Genomic DNA, 23,832 nt, shown 5'->3' on the forward strand with positions numbered 1-23,832 from the left:
AGGTCTTAGCATGTGAGAAAAGCTTGTGCAAGGCCACTTTTCACCACAGCTTAGATAAAGGAGCCCTAAGTGCACTGCTGTGAATGTGTGTTATTGGCAATTAGGCCTCTTTCCATGAAAAGGAACCTGCAGAAGATAATACACGACAATGCACACTAGCACTTGGTAACGCACATCCCTGCTTATAAGGTAAGAAGAGTTGGACATGAGGCAATGAAAACTGCGGTAAAGGATTGTGAGAATAACCAAAATGGATAAAGAAGGCGTTCACTAGACAGTTTTGCATCATTTCTTCATTATTGTATGAACCAGAAATGAAAGGCGCTGTTGTTAGTCCCTGTTGTTTACTATCACGCTTCTCCAGGCAATCTTGGACACATGGTTTCCTCATGTGCCTCTTTCCTAATTTCCTTTCTGGAGCCAAACACCTGGAACTGTCTTCTGTTTCTCATCCGGTGATTGCTTCTCTTAAAGAAAGCAAATTACATTTAAAGTTGGATCAGGATTTTATTTATCCCCTGTAGACCTTTTGAGTTTCTATCTTTGTAAGGAAAAGGGATTTGGACTTAGCTCATGCCTTTCTCAATAGTTCAAGAAGTTATTTGCAGGTGCAGCAGGTATTTCCCTGTGCCTGGAGGGCTTACTATCTCAAGATGGTAATTCTATAAATTGGTACCTCAGTCAAGGCACCCCCAGTGTCCAGAATGGCATTTTTGTGCCAAGATTCTGTTACAGAGTGTTGGTGTAAGTTGGCATTGGTGCACCCAGGTATTGCAAGTTCCCAGGGCAGTCTTGTGAGACCGTGAGACTTTGCGAGACTGCTGCAAGAACTCCCAGCAGCCATTAAACCGCATAGAACTTCACAGTATTGCGGTATATAAACTGTTATTATTATTATTATTTCTGATTTTGGGCTCTGCATGGGATAGGAGCAAATGAAGGTAGCTCCTGCCTCACTTCACCTCTAGACCACCAGGGTTCAAAGGTATGTTATAGAGGTGGAAGGTGGAAGGTAGGAGGGAGATGGGGTGGTTAACAGTTGGCCAGGACAGGACATGGTAAGATTGCTCCTGTTCTGGCTCACCACTGGACTACTAGGGCTTAATCAGGCCCTTGAGAGGTCTACAACGAGTCCAGGAGGTGGGAGTGAGGCATGGTGGTTAACAGTTGGCCAGGACAGGACGTGGGAAGGATCGCTTCTGTCCCGGCTCACTGCTGGGTTACCAGGGCTTAAGAGAGGCCTGATGTAGGCATTGGAGGCTTGGTGCAGAGCTGGGTAGGGAGGGAAGGAAAGAGGGAAAAATGTTCTGGTAGTATGGCAGGGCAATTGAATATAAACCCTTGGAGGGGCATAATCGAAAGGGACATCTAAGTCTGTTTACATCCATCTCGCAAGTCGTCCAAAATAAAAAACAGCTTAAGACACATTTTCAAAAGATACGTCCAACTTTTTTTTCATTTCGAAAATCGTCTAATTATACGTCCTGCCGATCTGATCATCCAAGCCACTAAATCATCTATCTCTATAACACATTTTTGTCCAACTTTCCGTCCAATTCCAAAACGCCTAGAACAAGCCCTGTTGGACATGGGAGGGGTCTGCAAAGTGATGGACTGCACACCCAGACATGCCACCTAAATAGTGGGGTACCTTGCAGGGCACTGCTGTGAACTTCACAAAAGGGTGCCATGTCTTCTCCTCCCTACAGCTCCCTTATAGGTTACGGTCAGCCCCCCAAACCACCTCCAGAATCCCCTAGACCTACTTATCTACCACCCCAATAGCCCTTATGGCTGCAGGAGCCACTTATATGCCAGTACAAAAGGGTTTTGGGGGTGTATAGGGGAGTGCACATGTTTAAGTATCAATGCAGTGATTACAGGGGCTTATGGGCATGGGTCCTCCTCTCCATGAGTCCCTAATCCACCCCCAAGACAACTTAAGCTGCCTCTGGGATGGACAACTAGGCTTTCCTATGCCAGGTGGCCAGCTGATGATGGTCTGGAGGCTGAATTTTAAAGTTATGATTAAAATTTTTATGGGGGTGGGGGGGTTGGTGATCACTGGGGTAGTGTGTGGGGGTATTTTTTATGTGTTTTCAGTGCTTATCTGGTGACTTTAGGTGGGTTTTTGTGACTTAGACCATGTTTTACATGGTCTAAGTCACAACATCCAATTTCCATCTAGGCTCTGTTGTAAAACTTTTGGTTATACATGCTGTACTACTAAGTCTAAGCCAGCCCATGTCCTGCCCAACTCATGCCCTCGACATGCCTCCCGAAACGCCCCATTTAGCTTTGATCGTTCAGCGGCACTATGAAGGCCTAAGTTGTTTAGAAATACGTCCAAAACCCGTTTTTATGATTGCCACTTGGACATTTTTGAGAAATGTTCGTCCAAGTGCCGACTTAGGCCGCTTTTTTTATGTTTTTCTCTTTCAATTATGAGCCCCTTGGCTTATATTTGAGTAAACCTTTTTCCACCCGTTTTTTTGTGGGGGGGGGGGAGGAGGTTACCTTGGTTTATAATCAGATCAGTTTATATTCATGTATATATGGTACTGTTATTTGAATGTCTTGATTACGGTAATTGTTTATTGTTTTTGCCCAGGCCCCTTTCTTTACAAAGGTGGTAAATACATCTTAATACTAACTAACTAACTAAAATACTACTAATAAGAACTAATTGAAATGTACTTTAGTGATAAACAGAGTTATCAATTAGTTTTATGCACACACAGGAAAGCAGCCTAGTGAAGGGTTTTTTGTTCCACTAGCTCTTTCAAGGACTGCCTTAAATGGAACTTGTACCTGGTACTGACAATATTTTAGCAAAGACGATAAATAGATCCCTCCCCAACTTCTGAGCTGATGTCAGAGTATGAATTGCACACTGTGTATTGATGTCTTAGAAGATAATATATTTTTGTTCCCAAGACTATCTTCTCTCAGGGCCTATAAGGATCACAGGCAGAGAAAATTATACAATTCATCCTATCATTTGTTCTTTTCTCACCCTCGTTGTGTAAGCAGCTTCAGGGTCATCCTCCAGGACACGAGAGAGGCCAAAGTCAGAGACTTTGCACACTAGGTTGCTGTTGATGAGAATATTGCGGGCAGCCAGGTCACGGTGCACATAGCCCATGTCGGAGAGGTACTTCATGCCGGATGCTATTCCACGCAGCATGCCCACCAGCTGGATGACAGTGAACTGGGCATCATGTTTCTGGAAAACATTAGACATGCACAATTGAGATGTTAATTATCCATGAAAGTGAACCTGATTACAGAAGAATAATTTTGGGAATCAAAATGACATAGGTCAACATTCTCCATGCTGAAAACTAATGGCTGCACGTGAGGGGTCATTTTGAATATGGCAATCCATGTCCTTGCTCCTGGGCTTAAAGATCACTCTTGCACATCGATATAAAACAAGCCCTACTGTCTAATGAAATTGCTTTAGGAAATCCCTAGCATGCAGGAAGAGACTTCTACTACTATTACTAAGAGAGGGGATGCAAGCAGAGTTTTCCATGAGCGAAATGAGTTCTAGTAACAGATAATGAGAAACTGGAAACAAGCAAATTGGAGACAATCATTTTTTTCACAGACATATCAAAACAATGATTAGCAAACTAGAGATGTCCAGGGAAAATAATTGTTTAATTTAGGGGTCTGTTTACTAAAGTGTGGTAAAGTTTTATAGCTACCATTCATTAATTGCAAATGTTAACAGAAGGTGTGACCAGCATCTGCCCTGGAGTTAAGGCTAAGTACAGACATTAAGGGCCTGATACTCGAAATGTACATCCTAATTGAAGGTGGCAGTAGGTATCCTACCGTCAACTGGCAGTCAATCAGGATGCACATTTTTTTTTTAAAGTGTCTAAGGCAGGATGCCTACACTGTAGACCTCTACATTGTACCCACGCTTAAGCATGCCCATGGTGGGGTGTGGGCGTGGTTTTGCCTAGAAGTGGCCTTGGGCGGGCTTAAGTGTCAGTACGTGTCTTTAAAATGGTGGCCTACATTGGACCAGTGATGAATTGATACGTCAAGCTCTAGGGCTATGAGAGTATTCGAGCCCTGAGTGGTATCGCTGAAGTCCTGATAAATCCTTGCTGTATGAGCTCTTCATTATATGACTGCATAGGCCTACATTTAAGGCATCAGTCCGGGAGTGCAGAAACGATTCTGAATAGGATGCCAATACGTGACTGACATGCGCTCAGCGGCCACTTCTTAGGCAGCCACTGATATCGGCACTTACTGCACAGTATTGAGGGAAATTCTGTAGAAGTTGCTCAAAGTTCTGTGCTAGGATGATCCATGCTAAGTGCAAAATCTATAAAGGCCATTCTGCATGAAATGGCCTTCATAGAACACTAGTTTAGCATGAATTTTGGCCCTGATTCTATAAATGATGCCTAAAGATGAGCATCTAGATCGGCACACCTAGCCGATCGGCACACCTAGCCAATTTAAAAAGCTTAATTGGCGCTTTAACAAATAATTAGCACCTCATAATTGGCTTATACTAAAACTAATTGTGGCTAGATCGGTAGGTGCCTAGTCCAAGGTATCTACCAGAGAGTAGACATGGTTAGGGGGGATTGTGGGCATGTTTGGAGTTAGGTGCCCGTATTTAGGCCAAGAAAACCCTGGTATAAATAGGATGCACCTAAGGTTAGGATGCCTACTGGCACCTAAGTTCACTTAAGGCGCCACTAGGCACAGTTCTATAAATGATGCCTAACTTAAGATTACTAGGTGCCACATTCCTCGGCACCTATGGTTTAGATGCCACTTATAGAATCATGCCTAACTTTGGGCACCAGCATTTATGTCTGCCAAAAGCTGGTGTAAATGCTTGCACACAACTGCAGTTAGGTGTGGAAATGCAGGGTTTCTATAAACTTGTGCCAACATTCTGGCCATGTCCTTTTGAGTGTAGGGCAGATCTGCATGTAACTCCTAAGGACTGCCAATTAAATGATTGTTAATGCCAATCATTGATTGCAATGAGAGGGCATAGGATGAAATTAAGAGGTGATAGGCTCCGGAATAATCTGAGGAAATACTTTTTTATAGAAAGAGTGGGAGATGCCTGGAACAGTCTCCCGGAAGAGATAGTGGAAACAGAGACTGTGTTTGTATTCAAGAGGGCCTGGGATAGGCACGTGGGATCTCTCAGAGAGAGAAAGAGATAATGGTTACTGTGGATGGGCAGACTAAATGGGCCATTTGGCCTTTATCTGTCATCATGTTTCTATGTTATCACCAATTTAGTCAATTACTTAATGCATAGATAAGAACTTAAGAATAGTCTTACCAGGTCAGACCGATGGTCAATCTAGCCCAGTAGTCCATCCTTATGGTGGCCAATCCAGGTCACTAGTACCTGGCAAAAACCTAAAGAGTAGCAACATATCATGCTCCTGATCCAGGGCAAACAGTGGCTTTCCCCATGTCTGTCTCAATAACAGACTATGAATGTTTCCTCCAGGAAATTGTCCAAACTTTTCTTAAAACTAACTATGCTATCCACTCTTACCACAACCTCAGGCAACGCATTCGAGTTTAGCTATTCTCTGAGTGAAAAAAATATTTCCTCCTATTGGCTTTAAAAGTATTTCCCTGTAACTTCATCGAGTGTCCCTTAGTCTTTGTAATTTTTGAAAGAGTAAAAAAAAAAATCGATCCACTTGTACCCATTCTACTCCACTCAGGATTTTGTAGACTTCTATTATATCTCCCCTCAGCTGTCTTTTTTTCCAAGCTGAAGAGCCTTAATCTTTTTAGTCTTTCCTCATACAAGAGGAGTTCCATGCCTTTTTCGTCTTGGTTGCTCTTCTTTGAACCTTTTCTAGTTTCACGCTGGTGCCGAATAGCAGCGTGCACAGGCGGTCAAAGCAAGAAGAGAAGTCGGGGAAGCTTTGAAGCCTTGCACAGGAGGAAGGAGAGCCGAAGACTCGGGGAAGCGGCGAGAGTACGCTCCGCCCACCCCCTACACGTCAGAGGCAGCGCCGGACTCCCCCTTGAAAAGGGGAGGAGCCAACGCGGCACACAGACGCTGGTGCCGAATAGCAGCGTGCACAGGCGGTCAAAGCAAGAAGAGAAGTCGGGGAAGCTTTGAAGCCTTGCACAGGAGGAAGGAGAGCCGAAGACTCGGGGAAGCGGCGAGAGTACGCTCCGCCCACCCCCTACACGTCAGAGGCAGCGCCGGACTCCCCCTTGAAAAGGGGAGGAGCCAACGCGGCACACAGACGCTGGTGCCGAATAGCAGCGTGCACAGGCGGTCAAAGCAAGAAGAGAAGTCGGGGAAGCTTTGAAGCCTTGCACAGGAGGAAGGAGAGCCGAAGACTCGGGGAAGCGGCGAGAGTACGCTCCGCCCACCCCCTACACGTCAGAGGCAGCGCCGGACTCCCCCTTGAAAGGGGAGGAGCCAACGGCGCCCAGCCATTCGGCGCGCGGCGAAGGCGAGCGGTAAAGGCGCTCGCCTTAGCGAGAGCGCCTTTGCGAAGGGCCTTGCAAAGGACGAGCGCTACACTCTCAAGAACACCAGAGGAGAACAGACCGGTAAGGAACCGACAGACACAGAAGATAAGAAAGAGACAGACACAAAAAGAAACCAACCTGCACATACAATCAAGGTGAGGTAGAGCAGAGACAGCACACACGAGAGAGAAAACAAGACAAGCAACACAAGGAAGCAGCAGGCAAGGGACACAAGCACACAAAGGCACAGGCACTGTAACACAAACAGACACATTCAAATAGGAAGCCTGCAGTCAGGAAGTCAGAAGGTAAGGGGGAGGTAGGATCAGTAGGAAAAAGAGCAGCAGTAGGTCACATCAAATCACTCAGACAACCCACGAGTAAAGCACGAAATGGAAGCCCAAGGAAGTCAGAAGATGAGCTTTCCTGTCTTCTGTATCGACTGCAATATGTATGACTACCTCCCTTCGGGGATCCAGGCATACATTTGCGATCGATGCACGGAGATGGATAGCTTGAAATGTCAGGTAAGACTATTGGAGGGAACAGTGATGGAACTCGAAGACAGAATCCGAGTACAGGAGAAGATTCTAGTGGAGTACAACCCAAACGATGAGGTCAAGGATCTAGAAATGTTCATAGAGGAAGCCCATCAGCACCACGTAGAGATCCCAGGGCTGGAAAACTGTACTCAGGAAACCCATGTGAATAGAGAAGACACCCATGTAAACACAGAAGGAAACGAAGACGAGGTAGGAGACAACTGCACACCAGGAGGAAAAATGAGAGCACAGGAAGATGTCCCCCCGCTCAAAGAACAGGAAACAATTTCAAGAGTAACATTGGAGGAAGATGACTGGCCCTACTCCAAGGACGTGGACCGACGCCCCCCAAGGAACTCCCGAATAAAGAAGATGGGGATCATCGTAGGCGACTCCATCATACGACACGTGGACAGCCACACCGCAGGAGGAAGAGAGGACAGAGTCGTCACCTGTCTGCCTGGAGCAAGAGTAAAGGATGTGACCAACAGGATCTCCAGGATCATAGATGGCGCAGGGGGAGTGGACACCGCTGTGCTTATCCACGTGGGAACAAATGATGTGAGCGGGCGGAAGTATGACAGGGAAGAGATGAAGGACCAGCTCCGCTCACTCGGAAGACAACTGAAGATTAGGGAGGTGAAGGTGGCCTTCTCTGAAATCCTCCCTGTACCAAGAGCAGATGGAAAGAGACAAGGGGAATTGCAAGCGATCAACGCCTGGATGAGACGATGGTGCGAAGACGAGGGCTTCGACTTCGTGCGAAACTGGACAGCGTTCTGGGGAAAAAGCAAGTACTACAGAAGGGATGGACTACACCTCAACAAGGAAGGAGCAAGAGTTTTGGCAGGCAACATGAAGAAAGCAATAGAGAAGGCTTTAAACTGAAGGACAGGGGAAAGCCGACAGTCGACGACCGGTCGATGGTACGGACAACAGGATGCCCGGACGTAGGAACAAAGGACTACTACTCATACACAAGAGAGGTCAACCTCACAGCCAACAAAGGAGAACAAGCAGGAAAGGACAACTCAGACACAGGAGGGGATGACCACACAACAAACACGGGAGATAACACAGGAGCAGTAAAGGATACCGTAAATGAAACTGTAAGGGCAGCCAAGAGTAAAAAGTCCAAAAAGGTAACACGAAGGGAACTTAAATGCATGTATACAAATGCTAGAAGTCTAGGAAACAAAATGGGAGAACTAGAGACGATAGCAAGACATGAGAACATGGATATCATTGGCATAACAGAAACATGGTGGAATGAAGAAAACAAATGGGACACCGTACTGCAGGGATACAAACTATATAGAAAAGATCGAGTAGGGCAGAAAGGTGGAGGTATTGCCCTATATGTTCAGGAAGGAATAGAATCTGTTGAAGTGGCTACGACGGAACAAAAGAGAAGCTAGAGTCCCTCTGGGTCAAGATTCCTGGCCAAAACAGCGCAGACACGAAAATTGGCCTTTACTATCGTCCCCCAGGACAGGCGGAGGAAACTGACTCAGAAATGATAGAGGAAATCAAACAAGAAAGCAAAACGGGCAATGTAATAATATTGGGAGACTTCAATTTCCCGAGGATAGACTGGAAACTAGGAACCTCCAACTGCGGCAAGGAGGCCAAGTTCCTGGAGGTGCTAGGGGATTGCTTCCTGGAACAATTGGTAAAGGAGCCGACAAGAGACAACGCCACCCTGGACTTGGTACTAAATGGCCTCACGGGACCGACAAAAGAAGTAGAAGTTACGGTACCGCTGGGGACGAGCGATCACAATGTGATCAACTTTAAGCTTGACATCGGGAATAGTAAACGTGCCAAAACCTTAACCAAAACCTTTAACTTTAGAAAGGGCAAATACGATTGCATGAGAGCCATGGTGAAACAACGACTCAAGAAAAAGGTGGACAAACTTGAAACGGTAGACCAGGCATGGTCCCTACTGAAAAATACTATCACAGAAGCACAAAATCTCCACATTCCAAGGATCTCCAAAGAGGGGAGAACAAAAGGTAAGGGAGAACCGGCATGGCTTACCGGACAGGTGAGGGTAGCCATAAAAGAAAAGAAGGACTCTTTCAAAAAATGGAAACACATGAAAACAACCGAAGCATGGAAAATACATAAAGATGATCAAAAGAAATGTCACAAGGCGGTGAGGGATGCCAAAAAGGACTATGAGGAAAAAATAGCGCAAGAAGCCAAAAACTTCAAACCCTTCTTTAGATACGTGAAAGGGAAAAAAACCCGCAAAAGAGGCGGTGGGACCCCTGGACGACCAGGGAAGAAAAGGGTACATCAAGGAAGATAAACAAATTGCTGACAAACTAAATTCCTTCTTTGCGTCCGTCTTTACGGAGGAGGATACCGCTAAAATACCAGAAGCAGTGAAAGTGTTTAGTGGAGTAATAGAAGACAGCCTCACCACAGTTGAAGTGGAGTTGGACCAGATATACTACCAGATTGACAAACTTAAAAGTGACAAATCCCCTGGACCGGATGGAATTCACCCGAGAGTTTTAAAGGAATTGAAGGTTGAAATCAGAGAGCTATTGCAGAAACTTGCCAATCTGACAATCAGAACTGGACAGATACCAGAGGACTGGAAGATAGCGAATGTCACGCCAATTTTCAAAAAAGGATCGAGAGGGGAACCGGGCAACTACAGACCTGTGAGTCTTACGTCTGTCCCTGGAAAGATGGTTGAAGCACTGATCAAGGATAGCATAGTCCGGCACCTAGATACACACGACTTGATGAAACCCAGTCAACATGGGTTCAGGAAAGGGAAATCATGTTTAACGAATTTACTTCAATTTTTCGAGACCGTGAACAAGCAAATTGATAGTGGAATGCCGGTGGACATAATATATTTGGACTTCCAAAAAGCATTCGACAAAGTTCCACATGAAAGGCTTCTCAGGAAACTAAAAAGCCATGGAATAGAGGGAGATATATAAAGGTGGATAGGCAAATGGTTGGAAAACAGAAAGCAGAGAGTGGGCATAAATGGAAAGTTCTCAGACTGGGAGAAAGTGACTAGTGGTGTGCCCCAGGGCTCAGTACTTGGGCCGATCCTATTTAATATTTATATCAATGACCTGGAAGACGGAATATCCAGTGAGATCATTAAGTTTGCAGACAACACAAAGCTATGCCGGGCAATCAGATCGCAGGAGGATAGCGAGGAACTCCAGAGCAACTTGTATCAGTTAGAGAAATGGGCAGATCAATGGCAGATGAAGTTCAACGTGGAGAAATGCAAAGTAATGCATTTAGGTAGTAAGAATAAGGAATACGAGTATAGAATGTCAGGCGCAACTCTGGGTAAGAGCGAACAAGAAAAGGACCTGGGTGTACTGATAGATAGGACTCTGAAGCCGTCGGCACAATGCGCGGCAGCGGCAAAGAAAGCAAACAGAATGTTAGGCATGATAAAGAAAGGAATCACGAGTAGATCGGAGAAAGTCATAATACCGCTTTATAGAGCAATGGTCAGACCACACTTGGAATACTGTGTCCAACATTGGTCTCCCAACCTAAAGAAGGATATAAAACTGTTGGAGAGGGTGCAGAGACGAGCAACGAAGTTAATAAGAGGTATGGAGAACTTGGAATATGAGGAACGACTCAAGAAACTGGGACTGTTCTCCCTTGAGAAGAGAAGGCTGCGAGGGGACATGATCGAGACGTTCAAAATGCTGAAAGGCATCGATAAAATAGAGCAGGAAAATAAATTATTTACATTGTCCAACGCGACACGGACAAGAGGACATGGTTTGAAGCTAAGGGGGGACAAGTCCAGGACAAATGTCAGGAAGTTCTGTTTTACGCAGCGAGTGGTAGACGCCTGGAATGCTCTCCCAAAGGAGGTTATTAAAGAATCCACTGTGCTGGGATTCAAAGGCAAATTAGATGCACATCTCCTTATGAGAGGCATAGAGGGATATGGGTGACTAAAACTACATCAGGTGTATACCTGACTGGGCCTCCGCGTGTGCGGATCGCCGGACTCGATGGACCATGGGTCTGATCCGGAGATGGCAGTTCTTATGTTCTTATGTTCACTATATCTTTCTTGAGATAAGATAACCAGAATTCAACGCAATACTCCAGGTGAAGTTGCACCATAGAGCAATACAGAGACATTATAATAACATTCTTAGTTTTGTTAACCTCCTTAAAAGGACGATCAAACCTTGAAGGCATCTTTAAAAAGAAAGGTTTTTTTAGACTGGATTTAAACTTATCGATTTTAGTGATCTCAAATAGTTTGGGGCTGAGTTCCAGAGTGATGGGGCAGCAACGGAAAAGATATTGTTTCTCATAGTATTAATATGCCTTAAAGAAGGGATGGTAAGCAGATTTTGGTTGGAAGATCGAAGAATACGCTGAGGGGAGTGAGGTAAAGGAGCCAGTTAATAAATTCCTGCTGCCCTGCTATCCTTGTTTTGAATATCAGCCACAGGACTTTGTAAGTAATGCGGTGTTCAATAGGAAGCCAGTGTGCTTTATCAGGAAGGGCGTGGCGTGATCACATTTTTTTGCATTAAAAATGATCTTGATTGCTGCATTTCAAACAGTTTGTAAGCGCCTAATTTCTTTCTTAGTAATGTCCATGTAGAATGCGATACCATAATCTAAACAAGAAACAACTAGAGTGAATGAGGGTATTTAGAGAAGACTGGTCAAGCCATTTGGAAGGAGAGCGTATCAGGCGGTGACGGCAGAAACATTTCTGCACTTTTATTTACAGAATAGCCTCCAGTTAGGCATCCTCTAAGGCCCTCTTTTACTAAGGTGCGCTAATCGATTTAGTGTGTGCTAAGTGCTAACGCGTGCATGTTAGTCTATGGTCGCGTTAGCGTGTGCTAATTCGATTAGCGCACCTTAGTAAACGAGGGGGTAAGTTTCTAAATCTAGGTGCCTTTTTTAGCATTGTCCTTTAAGGGGGCAAAGATGCAATGGGGCAGATGATCTGCAAAATACAATTTGGTGGCACAAAACTGCAGATCAGACAAGAATATCTTCCTTTCAAATGTTTATTCACTCTAATAAATAAACATGGTCAGTGGTCTGTGTCATAAAATGTATAAAAAACAGAAAGAAAAGCAGTGGCATAGTAAGGGTGAGTGGTGCCCGGGGCATTGGCGCCCTCCCCCACCCAATGCGCGCATACCCCCTTTCCCTTTCCCCATACCTTTTTAACTTCTCCAGCATGTGCAGTATGCCCACGTCGATGTCAGCTCGCCCTTTGATGTCACTTCCCCGGAAGTGACATCAGAGAGAGCGCCAATTCTGACACGGGCAGCAACCCCATACCGGGGAAGTAAAAAAAGGTTCGGGGGAAGGATGGTGAATGTGTGGAACGGCCTCCTGGTAGAAATGGCGAAGACAAAAAGCGTATCTTAATATAAGAAAGCTTGGATCAAGAATGTCTGATCTCTAAGGGAGAGGAGGGGGGATAATAGATGACATGGTTAGGCAGACTAGATAGGCCAAATCGTCTTTATCTGCCATCATTTTTCTGCTTCTATGTATTAAAATAGAGAGAAACAGAATGAAAATGCATATCCTTACCGTACACTGGTTGTACTGGAGTAACTTAATACAGTGGTTTCTAACATTTGAGGTCTTACTCCCCCCTCCTCCCCTCTACCCACTTTTTACAAAGCTGTGCTGCCAAGCAGTGCGAGCTAAATGCCAAGCCACTTATAGGAACAGAATGGGCGGCTCGGCATTTAGCTGGTGCTGCTTGGCAGTGCTGCTTTGTAAAAGGGAGGGTTAGTTTCTTTTTTCAGGTCAGTCAGGAATCACAGTTAAACTATTTCTTTTATATGGTATACAGCACTAGGTTTAAATAACACTGAGTCAGCTGAACCATTGGTTGATTACATATGCTATTACACTGTAGCTCATGAAAGCGAGATGGGTGGAACGGGGATAAACTCCTCATTATCTTCAGTTATCCCTCAGGGCAACATCTCAAAAGTGTCACCAAACTCCAAGGATGCCATTTTCCAAAGCAAACCAACAAGCTCAGATTATTGCACAGCAAAAGTACCCAAATGTAAACTGTTAGGTTTCCTGTGGCTATCAAGCGATGAAATTAGATCAGCTACTGTGCAGTAGGGAGGTGCATTTGCTTGAAACAAAAATGGGAAATATCAATGACATATCGCATGTCACTTTGTGTCATTTTCTGTTTTTTCTTTTTCGATTCTAAAAAGTGTGCAGTCTTCTGAAAGAGTGCACATTAGGAGTGATACGGCTCTAGAAACTGAATCAAAGTGTTAAAACCCGACCAAAACAAAATTGCTCAGACATAGAAAACAAAACAAAAATGAAAATTTGGGGACTGAACATCCCCAGCACGGATCGACTTGCTTCATCTGAAATGGCACTGCTCTAGGATAACTTTTACCATCACCCAAAAGCTGTAACATTTTTGCAGCTTGCAACCCAAATTAGAATCGAGTGCCTGCGGAACTTGTGGTGAAATTGTAGATGCACTACAGGCAGAAGAGGGGAGCCGAGAATCCCTAAAAGGGGAGACATACATCAAATCTCACACCATGTGGAAGTGCTTCTGAGCTTAAACATGTAGAAATCTCCTGAGCCCTATTTACTAAGCTTTTTCCCATAGACACAGAATGAAAGAGAAGCCTTCGTAAATCATGCATGGCATGTAGGATTAAGTAGGGTTTCAGGGGCTTTTTTTTCTTCTTCTTTGCTTTATTTCAATTCATTGGCATTTTTCTGTGTTTTTAATTTTGTTTAATTTATATCCATTTATGTTTTCTAAATTACCTCATGTTAAATATTTCCAACATACATGCTAAGGGGGTACTATTTTAAAGGGAGGGTGCATATTTTAAAATATGAGGTACCCATTAAACTGGGGTTTATGGTAGTCATTATTCCACATATGTAGTAACAAACTCATGTACAACATGACCAGTATAAAAGTAAGTGCATCGTTTGATGCTGCATACTTAGGTCTCCTTTTACTAAGCTGTGCAGCCGATTGCTGAGGGGCAAATGCTCTGAAGCCCAGTTGCTACATTTAATGCACCAGCCCACCCTGTCGGACTTAATAAAATGGGGGTTAGTGTTTATGTTTCGTAAAAACTTGCTATATCGCCTGTACTTACAGTGTATATCTAGGAGGTTTCAAGTTTCAAGTTTATTAGATGACTTGATAAATCGCTTAATCAAATATTCTAAGCGATGTACACTTTAAATTTAACAATTATTAAATATAAAAAACAAAAACAAACAATACAGTACATACAATTATTAAATAATGGGTAAGAACTCATGATTATTAACATTGATAAACATGGGAAAGAAGGGATGAACTACAATTCATAAAGTAAAGAAGAAACATTGAGGGGAAACACAAAAGGAAATAATTAACACAGGTGTCATATAGAAAAACATAATACACATTCTAGAAAAAAACGTACACAGAGGGAAAGAAAGCCATAATTTAGACTACATTCAATCAACAGTCATGACTTATAGAGCCCCTGTCTTGCAGGAGTGTCCACCCACCTGGTCTGTAAGAAAGGAAGCAATTGTATCAAAAGCAATTCAAAGAGGTTATAGCTAAGGTAAAAAAAAAAAAGGGGGGGGGGTTTTCAGAAATGATTTAAATTTTGGAGATGACATTTCACTATGGATCTGTGGTGGTAAATCATTCCATGGTTTTGGTGATAGGAAAAAGGAAGCTGAATGACACATGGCTTCACGGTAGGCTGAGCTTGGGATAGGCAAAATGAAACAGTTTGTATCTAATGAACTCAGGGTGTGAGCAGGGCAGGCATCTAATGGACAGCTAACGCGAACAGATATTGTGGCTCTTCTGAGTTATGGTGAGAATCTTATAGCTAACACGAAAAGGGATGGGTAACCAGCGAAGATGAATGAACAAATGGTGTCACCGATCAAATCTTTTCTGCTCTACAGAGTAATCTTGCAGCTGTATTATGAAGTGATTGTAAACATTTTATTTAGGCTTGCTTATGGGTGGAGTTCGGGCAAAGTATAAGTGGAGCTTAGAAGCCCATTATAATTTACATGTCTTTGTTAACCTCAAAGATGCAGACAGTGACATCAGCTCTCAAAGCTGGTGAAAAGATCATGCCTCAAATTAAGGTGCGTTCTTGGCTACTTGTGCAAATATTTTACAAAGAAAAGTAGATGCCTCTTGAAATATTGCTAACTGCTCTGTGGTCCCAGGCTGTTTCCCCCTCCTCCCAAAACAGGTACAGTAAAACCTTGGATTGCAAGTAACTTGGTTTGCAAGTGTTTTGCAAGACAAGAAAAACATTTTATTAAATTTTAACTTGATAAACAAGCAATGTCTTGCAATACAAGTACATACAGTATACCCACATCACAACTGAGCCAATGGTTCTTTTCTCATTGACACTGCAAGAGTGTAGTGACTGTTCTAAACGAGCAAAGTCTTACAATACGAGTATATCCAAAATACACACATCACATCATCACAACTGAGCTGATGGTGCTTCTCTGACGCTGCGGGAGTATAGAGACTGTTCTAAATGAGCGAGGTCATGCAATTCAAGTACGTATAGTATTTTGTATTAAAGTTTACGGGTTGTGGAACGAATCGTCTGAGTTTCCATTATTTCCTATGGGAAAATCTGCTTTGATATACAAGTGCTTTGGATTACAAGCATGCTTCTGGAATGAATTATGCTCACAAACCAAGGTTTTACTGCATTTTCTTTGTTAGTTTCTTAGTCCTCCTTTTACAAAACCGCAATAGCGGTTTTTAGCACAGGTCGGTGCGCTGAATGCTCTGTGCTCCTGACACTCTTAGGAACTCTATGAGCGTAGGGAGCAGCGCAGAGCATTCAGCACGCCAGCCTGTGCTAAAAACCGCAATTGCAGTTTTGTTAAAGAGGGGTGTGTGTGTGTGTTAATCTGATAATTATCAAGAGTAACAGTTAATCCCATGCACATATTGTTAATATGACACCGCAATAAGTACTGAGTTCTTTATATCGCACCTAAAAATCTGGCACCAAAAAAACACTATTCTATAAACTATGGTTTATAGAATAGAGCTTACACCCAGGAACCAAAACAAATTTAGGCATGGCCATTTGCACCAACAAAAACATGGGACAAATGCCTGTGACTAAGGGTCTGGTTTACAAAGCTGCTGCGCGGTAACAGCTTCAAAGCCCATAGAGAGTTAAAGGCCTTCGGGGCTTTTGCCACGCGGCTTTGTAAAACAGGTCCTAAATTTAGGCATGAATGCCTTTATCTATAATTACCTCTTATATTTGCATATATCACACATTATCTCCATTATTCACACATTATCTCCATATAACTACATTTATATATATTATTTTCAGTCAGACCTCAACGACACCACTCGAGGCTGAAAAATGTTTCAATCTGCAAGCTTTATCATCAATCTTAACTATACAATATATTCATTTAGCATATTCTTTTATGCATCTTTTGTCTTTCATAATTACACTTATAAGTTCATATAAATAAACTGAGAGACTTAGCTTAAGGACTTGGGGTAGATTCACTAAAGATAGCGACAATTGCTGTTGGCCAATTCTCTGGCCAATTTTCCAACAGCGATTGAATCACTATCAAGTTTGCATGTAAATAATTTGCATGGAGGTGGAAATCATTTACATGCAAACCCAACGACTCAATCATTCAGTGATTGACACATGCGCAGAGCCCTAACAGTAGTGACAAGGGAAGCAGCCTCCTGTCACTGCTGTCAGGATTTCTGCTTTTTTTAATGGAAAAGCTCTCCCCCTGCACTAGCACCCTCCAAGCCACCATCCCCCCCAAACCCCAAAAAAATGGCAGGAAGGAGACCTACTCCCTCCTGCCAGAAAAGACCTCCCTCTACCCTCCTCCCTGAAGAAAATGGCAGGAGGGATGCCCACACCCTCCTGCCACGAAGGTGCCAATGCCCACTCCCTCCCCCCCCAAAAAAAAAAAACAGCAGTAGGGATACCCACTCCCTCCTGCCAGAAAATCCTCCCCCCAGAAGAAAAAGGCAGGAGGGATGCCCAATCCCTCCTGCCACCGGAGGCTCCCATCCGCCTCCAGGCCTCTGTATCCCGTACCTTAAAGTTGGGAGCAGGAGATACTGAAAACACCTCCTGCTCCTCCTCTCTTCACGATGACACTGGGCCCTAGGCCCCTCCCCGAAGCATCATGTGCCCCTTGGGAGGGGCCTGAGGCGTCTGAGCCAATCAGAGACTTCCTTAGGAAGGAGCATAAGGAAGTCCCTGATTGGCTAATCAGGACAACAGTTTCATCTATAATAATAAAACCCTAGCGCGCACATGCGCTGTTGAACGATTGTGAGTCCTGGTAGCATGAGGTGTGCTTCTGTGTCACACCTCACGGCGCCTGCGCTAGCTGGAGGCGCGTGTTCCAAGGACTCCTCCCTCCCGCTGCCGCTGCTCTTCAAAGCGGCCTGCTGAGGTTCACCAGCTGCTGTAGCGAACCTCGCAGGCCGCTCTCCACCTTCCCAACATGGTGCTGAAGGAGTCGGGGTTGCCGCTGCCGCCACACTCGGTCTTCCTGCAGCCCAGCCCACTGCCATGAAGGAGGTGATCTGGGCTGAGAGGTGAACGATGCAGCCCCAGCTCCAGTTCGAGGAATGGAGGGAGGGGAAGAATGGGAGGGGAAGTGGAAATGGAAGGGGGCCATGGGGCAGGCAGGCATTGCACAACAGGGGCCAGGGGGAGAGGGAAAGGGGGCTTCTTTGGGGGGAGGGGGCAGACAGCAATCATCAGGGGGAACAGAAGGGGGCCACGGAGCACGCAGGCATGACACAACAGGGGGAGAGGGAAAGGGGTGTGCTGGGGGGCAGAAAACAATCATGCTTTGCTCTGGAAGGGGGGGGGGAGACAGAAGGGGGCCACGGAGAGACAGGCAGGCATGGTGCAACAGAGAAATACATGTAGGCAGGGGGGCCAGGGAGAGACACAGACAGAATGAATGACAGACAGACAGACAGACAGCGTCCAAGGAGAGAGAGACAAAGAAAAAAACCCAGACAGACATCTGCTCTAGCGCCCGTTAATGTAACAGGCTTAAAGACTAGTATATATATAAATTGGTAAACTCTGCAAATACCCCAAAATGCATAACATTAAACATCAACCTAATAACTCATTCTGCTAGACATTATCAAACTAGCTGTGAAAAGTTCCCAGTACCTCCAGTGGCCCACAGTGATGCTAAGTCCCCAAAACTCCCCTCCCTTGAGGCAGTAATGCTCTCAAATCAATTTCATAGCATAACCCAAAAAGCCCCCAGTGATTCCATATCCATTCCATTCCCGCTAAGCTGTGACCTATCCTCAACACCCTTCCCACCCTTTGTGTATATCCTTATCCACCGGGAGAGTGGGGGAGCAACAGTTCAGAGTCCTCTACACACTTCACTCCCAAAACAAAGCCCACCAAAACCCAAACTACATATAAACAAATAGAGGGGCATAATAAAAAAAAACGTCTAATTCCCTTTTTGGCCTAAGGCCTTAAACATTGAAAGCAGAAGCAGGGAAAGTGTCCATAACCAAAACAAACGTCCTTGTTTTGATTATGACCTGCCTCTACCTTCAGCTGTTTAAACGCCCAGCCAACCACTACGTCTACAAGTACACCCAAACGACGTCTACACTTATACCCCATAATGAACCAAAAAAACGCATAAGCCCAAAACGCCCAACACAAGGTCTTTTAGGCAAAGGAGGAGCCAGTCCTGCACCTAAAAGCTGGATTCTGTAACCGGTGTCTGTCAAAAACAACACCGGTTACAGAATCCCCCCAACCCCCTCCCCACACACACAACACCGGGGCAAGAGGGAGCCCAAGTCCTCTTGCCCCAGCGATCGTGCCCCCCCCCCACCGAGTACGATCGGGCCAGGAGGGAGCCAAAACCCTCCTGGCCCCAGCAACCCCCCCCCCCCGACTGGATCTGGACAGGAGGGAGCCCAAGCCCTCCTGGCCCCGACGACCCCATACCCCCCACCCCCCACTACAATATGGGCAGGAGGGATCCCAGGCCCTCCTGCCCTCGACACAACCCCCCTCCCCCCAACGACCCCCCCCAACCCCCCGATCGCCTCCCCGCCGACCCGTGACCCCCCCGGCCGACCCCATGACCCCCCCAGCCCCACCCTCCCCTTCCCCGTACCTTTCAATGTTGGCTGGACAGACGGGTGCCAAGCCCACCCGTCCGGCAGGCCAGCCGGCTCCAGAATGGGGCCGGATTGGACCAGGCGGCTGAAACCCCGCCCACAGGCTCCTCCTGTTGGTGGGGCCTTAAGCACATGGGCTCCCTCTTGCCCCGATGTTGTCAGGGGGGGGGGGTTTCGCAGTTCGACAGGGCAGGAGGGCTTGGCCACCCTCCTGCCTGGATCTTTGTGGGGGAGGGGGGGATTCTGTAACCGGTGTTGTTTTTGACAGACACCGGTTACAGAATCCAGCTTTTAGGCGAAGGACTGGCTCCTCCTTCGCCTAAAAGCCCTTGGGTTGAACGTTTGGGGCTTAGGCATTTTTTTGGTTCATTATGGGCAAAAAATGTAGATGTCGTGGGGGTGTACTTGTAGATGTAGTGGTGATCTGGGCGTTTAGTAGAGGCAGGCCATAATCAAAACAAAACTCCTTTTTGGACGTTTGTTTTGATTATGGACATTTTCCCTGCTTCTGCGTTGAACGTTTAAGGACTTAGGCCAAAAGGGGACTTAGACGGTTTTTTTTTATAATGCCCTTCCACGTATTTAAAATGGATAAGTGAAAAAAACAAACCATGAAAAAGCACACAACGATACAGAAAAATTTGAATATGTGAACACTAACCAAATTGGTTACTTGGCTCAGCACATCTTTACTGTTATCCTGTCTATTTGGCCTACTATTTCTCCTGTCCTTGCTTATAACCATTCAATATATTTTTTTCTTTCTCTATAGCACTGTTTCTCAACTCGGTCCTGGAGTACCTCCTTGCCAGTCAGGTTTTCAGGATATCAACTTGATTAGCATACACTGCCTCCATTATATACAAATGTATTTCATGCATATTCATTGTGTATATCATGAAAACCTGTCTGGCATGGGGGTACTCCGGGACTGAGTTGAGAAACACTGCTTTATAGTATGGTACTGAGCAGCTATAGGCTGATCCACATTCAGAAAAATCATACACATACAGAATAGGAGAGTCTTGGTCCTTACCCGGAGAAAACTGTCCAATGATCCATTTTCCATGTATTCCGTCACAATCATCACTGGTTTACCTGACAAATATATTAAGCCAATCAATTATAAGTAACATGATTAGGCCACATACTTAGGGCTCCTTTTACTAAGAAGCGCTAGTGTTTTTAGTGCGCACTAAATGAAAAATACTAACGCAAGCTCTATGAAGGCATTAGCATTTTGCGCATGCGGCATTGTAGCACGCGCTAAAACCACTAGTAAAGGAGCCCTTAGTTACTAACTAAAATTCATAGCATAAAGATTTATCATTCTTTTAAAAAAACCTTTAGTTCGGGGGTAAGGAACTCCGGTCCTCGAGAGCCGTATTCCAGTCGGGTTTTCAGGATTTCCTCAATGAATACGCATTGAAAGCAGTGCATGCAAATAGATCTCATGCATATTCATTGGGGAAATCCTGAAAACCCGACTGGAATACAGCTCTCAAGAATTAGAGTTCCCTACCCCTATTTTAGTTCTATTAGAAATAAAAAGTAAACTGTATCTAACAATGCAAGTGGTATCCCTCCCTCTTCTTCGCCGTTGGACTGCTGAGACTGAGAATGCCATTTTTCACATCCGTCCCGTGGGGATTTGTTTTTAATCAGAAACACATGCATCAAAGCAACATACTACATTCATTCAAAACGAAGTCACATGCAGTATACTATAACAACTCATGTTAACAGTGAAACTAAAATTTATTGGCTAAGCAGGTTACAATTTGCTTTAAATTATTTGGAAAATTAGCAGAACGTGTGTGCTGACTGGGAGCGGAAAACTGCAGCACTGCCGTGTTAGGCCTCAAGGCAAGAAAAGGCAAGTCAAAATGAGAAACAAATTTAGAGGAGTGGGGGCTGGCCCCTCCCCTGTTTCTTCATCAAAATGTCCACAAATCTTCTAATTTCAAGCTACCACCCCTGAGAAAATTGCTACCATGCAAAGATGGGATCGTTTTCTGAATGCCTACTTGAAGTGCATTAGCCTTCTCAAGATGTCTCTTTTTGTACCACTTGCCCTGTTTGCCTGTAAATTTCAGATATGGACTCATGACATATCTTTTTCCGTAGTCTTTCCCTAGTCACATGCCACTTCTTTTCATTCAGAGTGTAAGCTCATTAAGGCATGGGCCTCCTGATCATCTATTATGCCTGTGCAGAGCTGGGGTTCATCTATTTCACCCCTCACTTTCACAGCTTTACACATACCCTGTATAATACAATATGCCTGTCTATAGCTAGAGTCGTACTATATTCATTAATGACACAAATAAAAATTTGTGGTTACTTGGAATGTTTTTATTCAACAATTTATTTATTAATTTGTTCATTTTTATAGCCGTCTTCCCCAGGAGTCCAGAACAGGTTACAATAAAATAAAATTAGGTACTTAGAAGTTCCCTAATTTTCCCGAAGGCTCACAATCTAGCTAATTCAAGGTTATTAAGATGGGCATGGGGAAATCCACTGCTTATTCCTAAAATAAGAAGCATAAAATCTATTTTTACTCTTTGGAATTTGCCAGGTACTTGTGACCTGGGTTGGCCACTATTGGAAAAAGGATAACGGGCTTGATAGATCATTGGTCTGACCAGGGCAGGATTAATTCATCAAGGGCCCCTAGGCACACAAGTACACTGGGCCCCCTGCCCCGCCTCACTTCACCATGCGCCCAGGCGGAAACAGGAAGCTGCGTCAGAGGGGAGCTTTGGGCAAGCAGCACCGCTTTCACAATTACAGTTCCCGTTGCCTTTCTTACCCGCGTTGCTTGCTTGTCTTACTTTCCGTCGAGGGGGGGGGGAACGCGCTGCCGATCGGGGTGGGGTCCGCGTTGCTGATCGGGGGGGGGGGGGCCCGCGTTGCCGATCGATGCTGGAGGAGCCCATCGCTGTTTGGAAAAAACAATGTTGATGTCCTTCTTCATCGGGCCCCCCTGACCATTTTGGGCCCTAGGCACGTGCCTACTTGGCCTTTATGTTAATCCCGTCCTGGGTCTGACCCAGTATGGCAGCTATTATGAGGGGTGTTCAATAATTTATCTACTTAAGTATGAAAGAAAGTGGCAAGCGTGTTGAAACAAAGTCTGGGCATGTTGTGACATGTCTCAAGGCTACTCATGCACCGTTGCGGCTCAGTGTGAGTCTAACATTCCAACATATGGCACTGACATTTCCTAGGTAAATTGCCAAATGACAGTTCTTCCCTATTAATTGTATGATTTTTGTTTGGTCAGCTCTATTTGCATTGGTATATTCTCAAAGCCATGTGACCCTTTCTTTGTTATGATTCTTTTCTTTGAAGAAGTATAACAAAAAATGTTTTTTTTTTAAAATTTTCAGAATAAAATGGGCAGGACGTTTTCAGTTTACATTTGACTCATATCTCTTGTAAAGGCTGCTGCATTCAGTGCTATTAAGGTCTCTAGAAGTGGGTGTGCGTATCTTACATGCTCTGTCTGAACTACATGCATGTGAGCTAAACATTTGGAAGCTGCTCTTAAAACTTGAAATTAAGCCAGGATCATGATCAAACACAATGAAAACATAGAAAAGACTGGGAACCACAAGGCTAGTAAGTAGATTCATATCAAAATATGTGGACATTAATTCTATTCACAGTGGGTTTTGTAAAGTTTATGAAGCTGATATGCAAATCTATTTGACCAGCCAGGATCTTCTTCTGACCAGTTAAATAACATTTTAGCACCTAACTGAAAAGTCACTAACTGGGTTAGAAACTGGCTAAGATTAAGAAGACAGCTTTGTAAAAGGAGCCCTTGATCTCATGCTTCAACAGTGAAAAGGTCTTTTGTGTTGCTATGCAAGAAGCTTTATCCATTCGACAGTCATAAAACCATGGCTGTGTACAAAAAAAGGATAACGTCTACAAAGGCCTTGCTGTTCTGTAATATTAAAATCGATAATTACAGCAATATTCTGTGGATATTAAACCTGCACTAATGATAATGACTTACAATTAAGGCAAACCAGGATATATTGATACCTCTAGTTCTAACACATTATAAAACCTCTGGCAGTGAGTGGATATTATCAACTAACTGTACTGAAGCAATTAGAGGCTGGAGGGCTTAATTGGTTTACAAAATCTGCTTGTGTTTTGCAACTCTCCTGCAATGTGCTTTTCAGATTCTATTTTCTAATTTTTTTTTTCTTTTGTGCCTAGCTGGCATAAGTCTAGTTTTGGAGCAGTACTGATAACAGCGCCCCCAGCAGGCCATTGATCTAAAAGCAGCAAACAAAGGGCATATGAGATATTTTCCAATTTATCTTAATCATGTCTGTTCTAGTGGCATACATCCTAACAAATGTTCCCTTGGGAAAATGCCCTGATCATGTGATTTAACTGACCAGCAGCTGGCTAAATCACTTTGAATATTGACTGGAATGTTATTTCAAGTAGATATTTTTAGGAAATTAATGTATTATATTCAACTGTAAATGTGCAGTTTTTATTTCATTTTGTAAATCGCATAGAACT

General features: G+C 44.4%; 1 protein-coding gene across 8 annotated transcripts in view; it reads right to left on the reverse strand.

Annotated features, from left to right (window-relative positions):
* Positions 1-23,832, reverse strand: part of EPHA3 (EPH receptor A3) — a 427,612-nt gene that overhangs the window by 40,991 nt on the left and 362,789 nt on the right. For all 8 annotated transcript variants that reach the window (XM_033941962.1, XM_033941961.1, XM_033941964.1 and 5 more), the window contains exons 12-13: positions 20,315-20,376; positions 3,017-3,226 (exon numbers count right to left, since the gene is read on the reverse strand). In XM_033941962.1, coding sequence (XP_033797853.1) covers positions 3,017-3,226; positions 20,315-20,376 — 272 coding nt within the window. The remainder of the gene's footprint in view (positions 1-3,016; positions 3,227-20,314; positions 20,377-23,832) is intronic.

Source organism: Geotrypetes seraphini, chromosome 4 (assembly GCF_902459505.1).
Source record: "Geotrypetes seraphini chromosome 4, aGeoSer1.1, whole genome shotgun sequence".
NCBI lineage: Eukaryota > Metazoa > Chordata > Amphibia > Gymnophiona > Dermophiidae > Geotrypetes > Geotrypetes seraphini.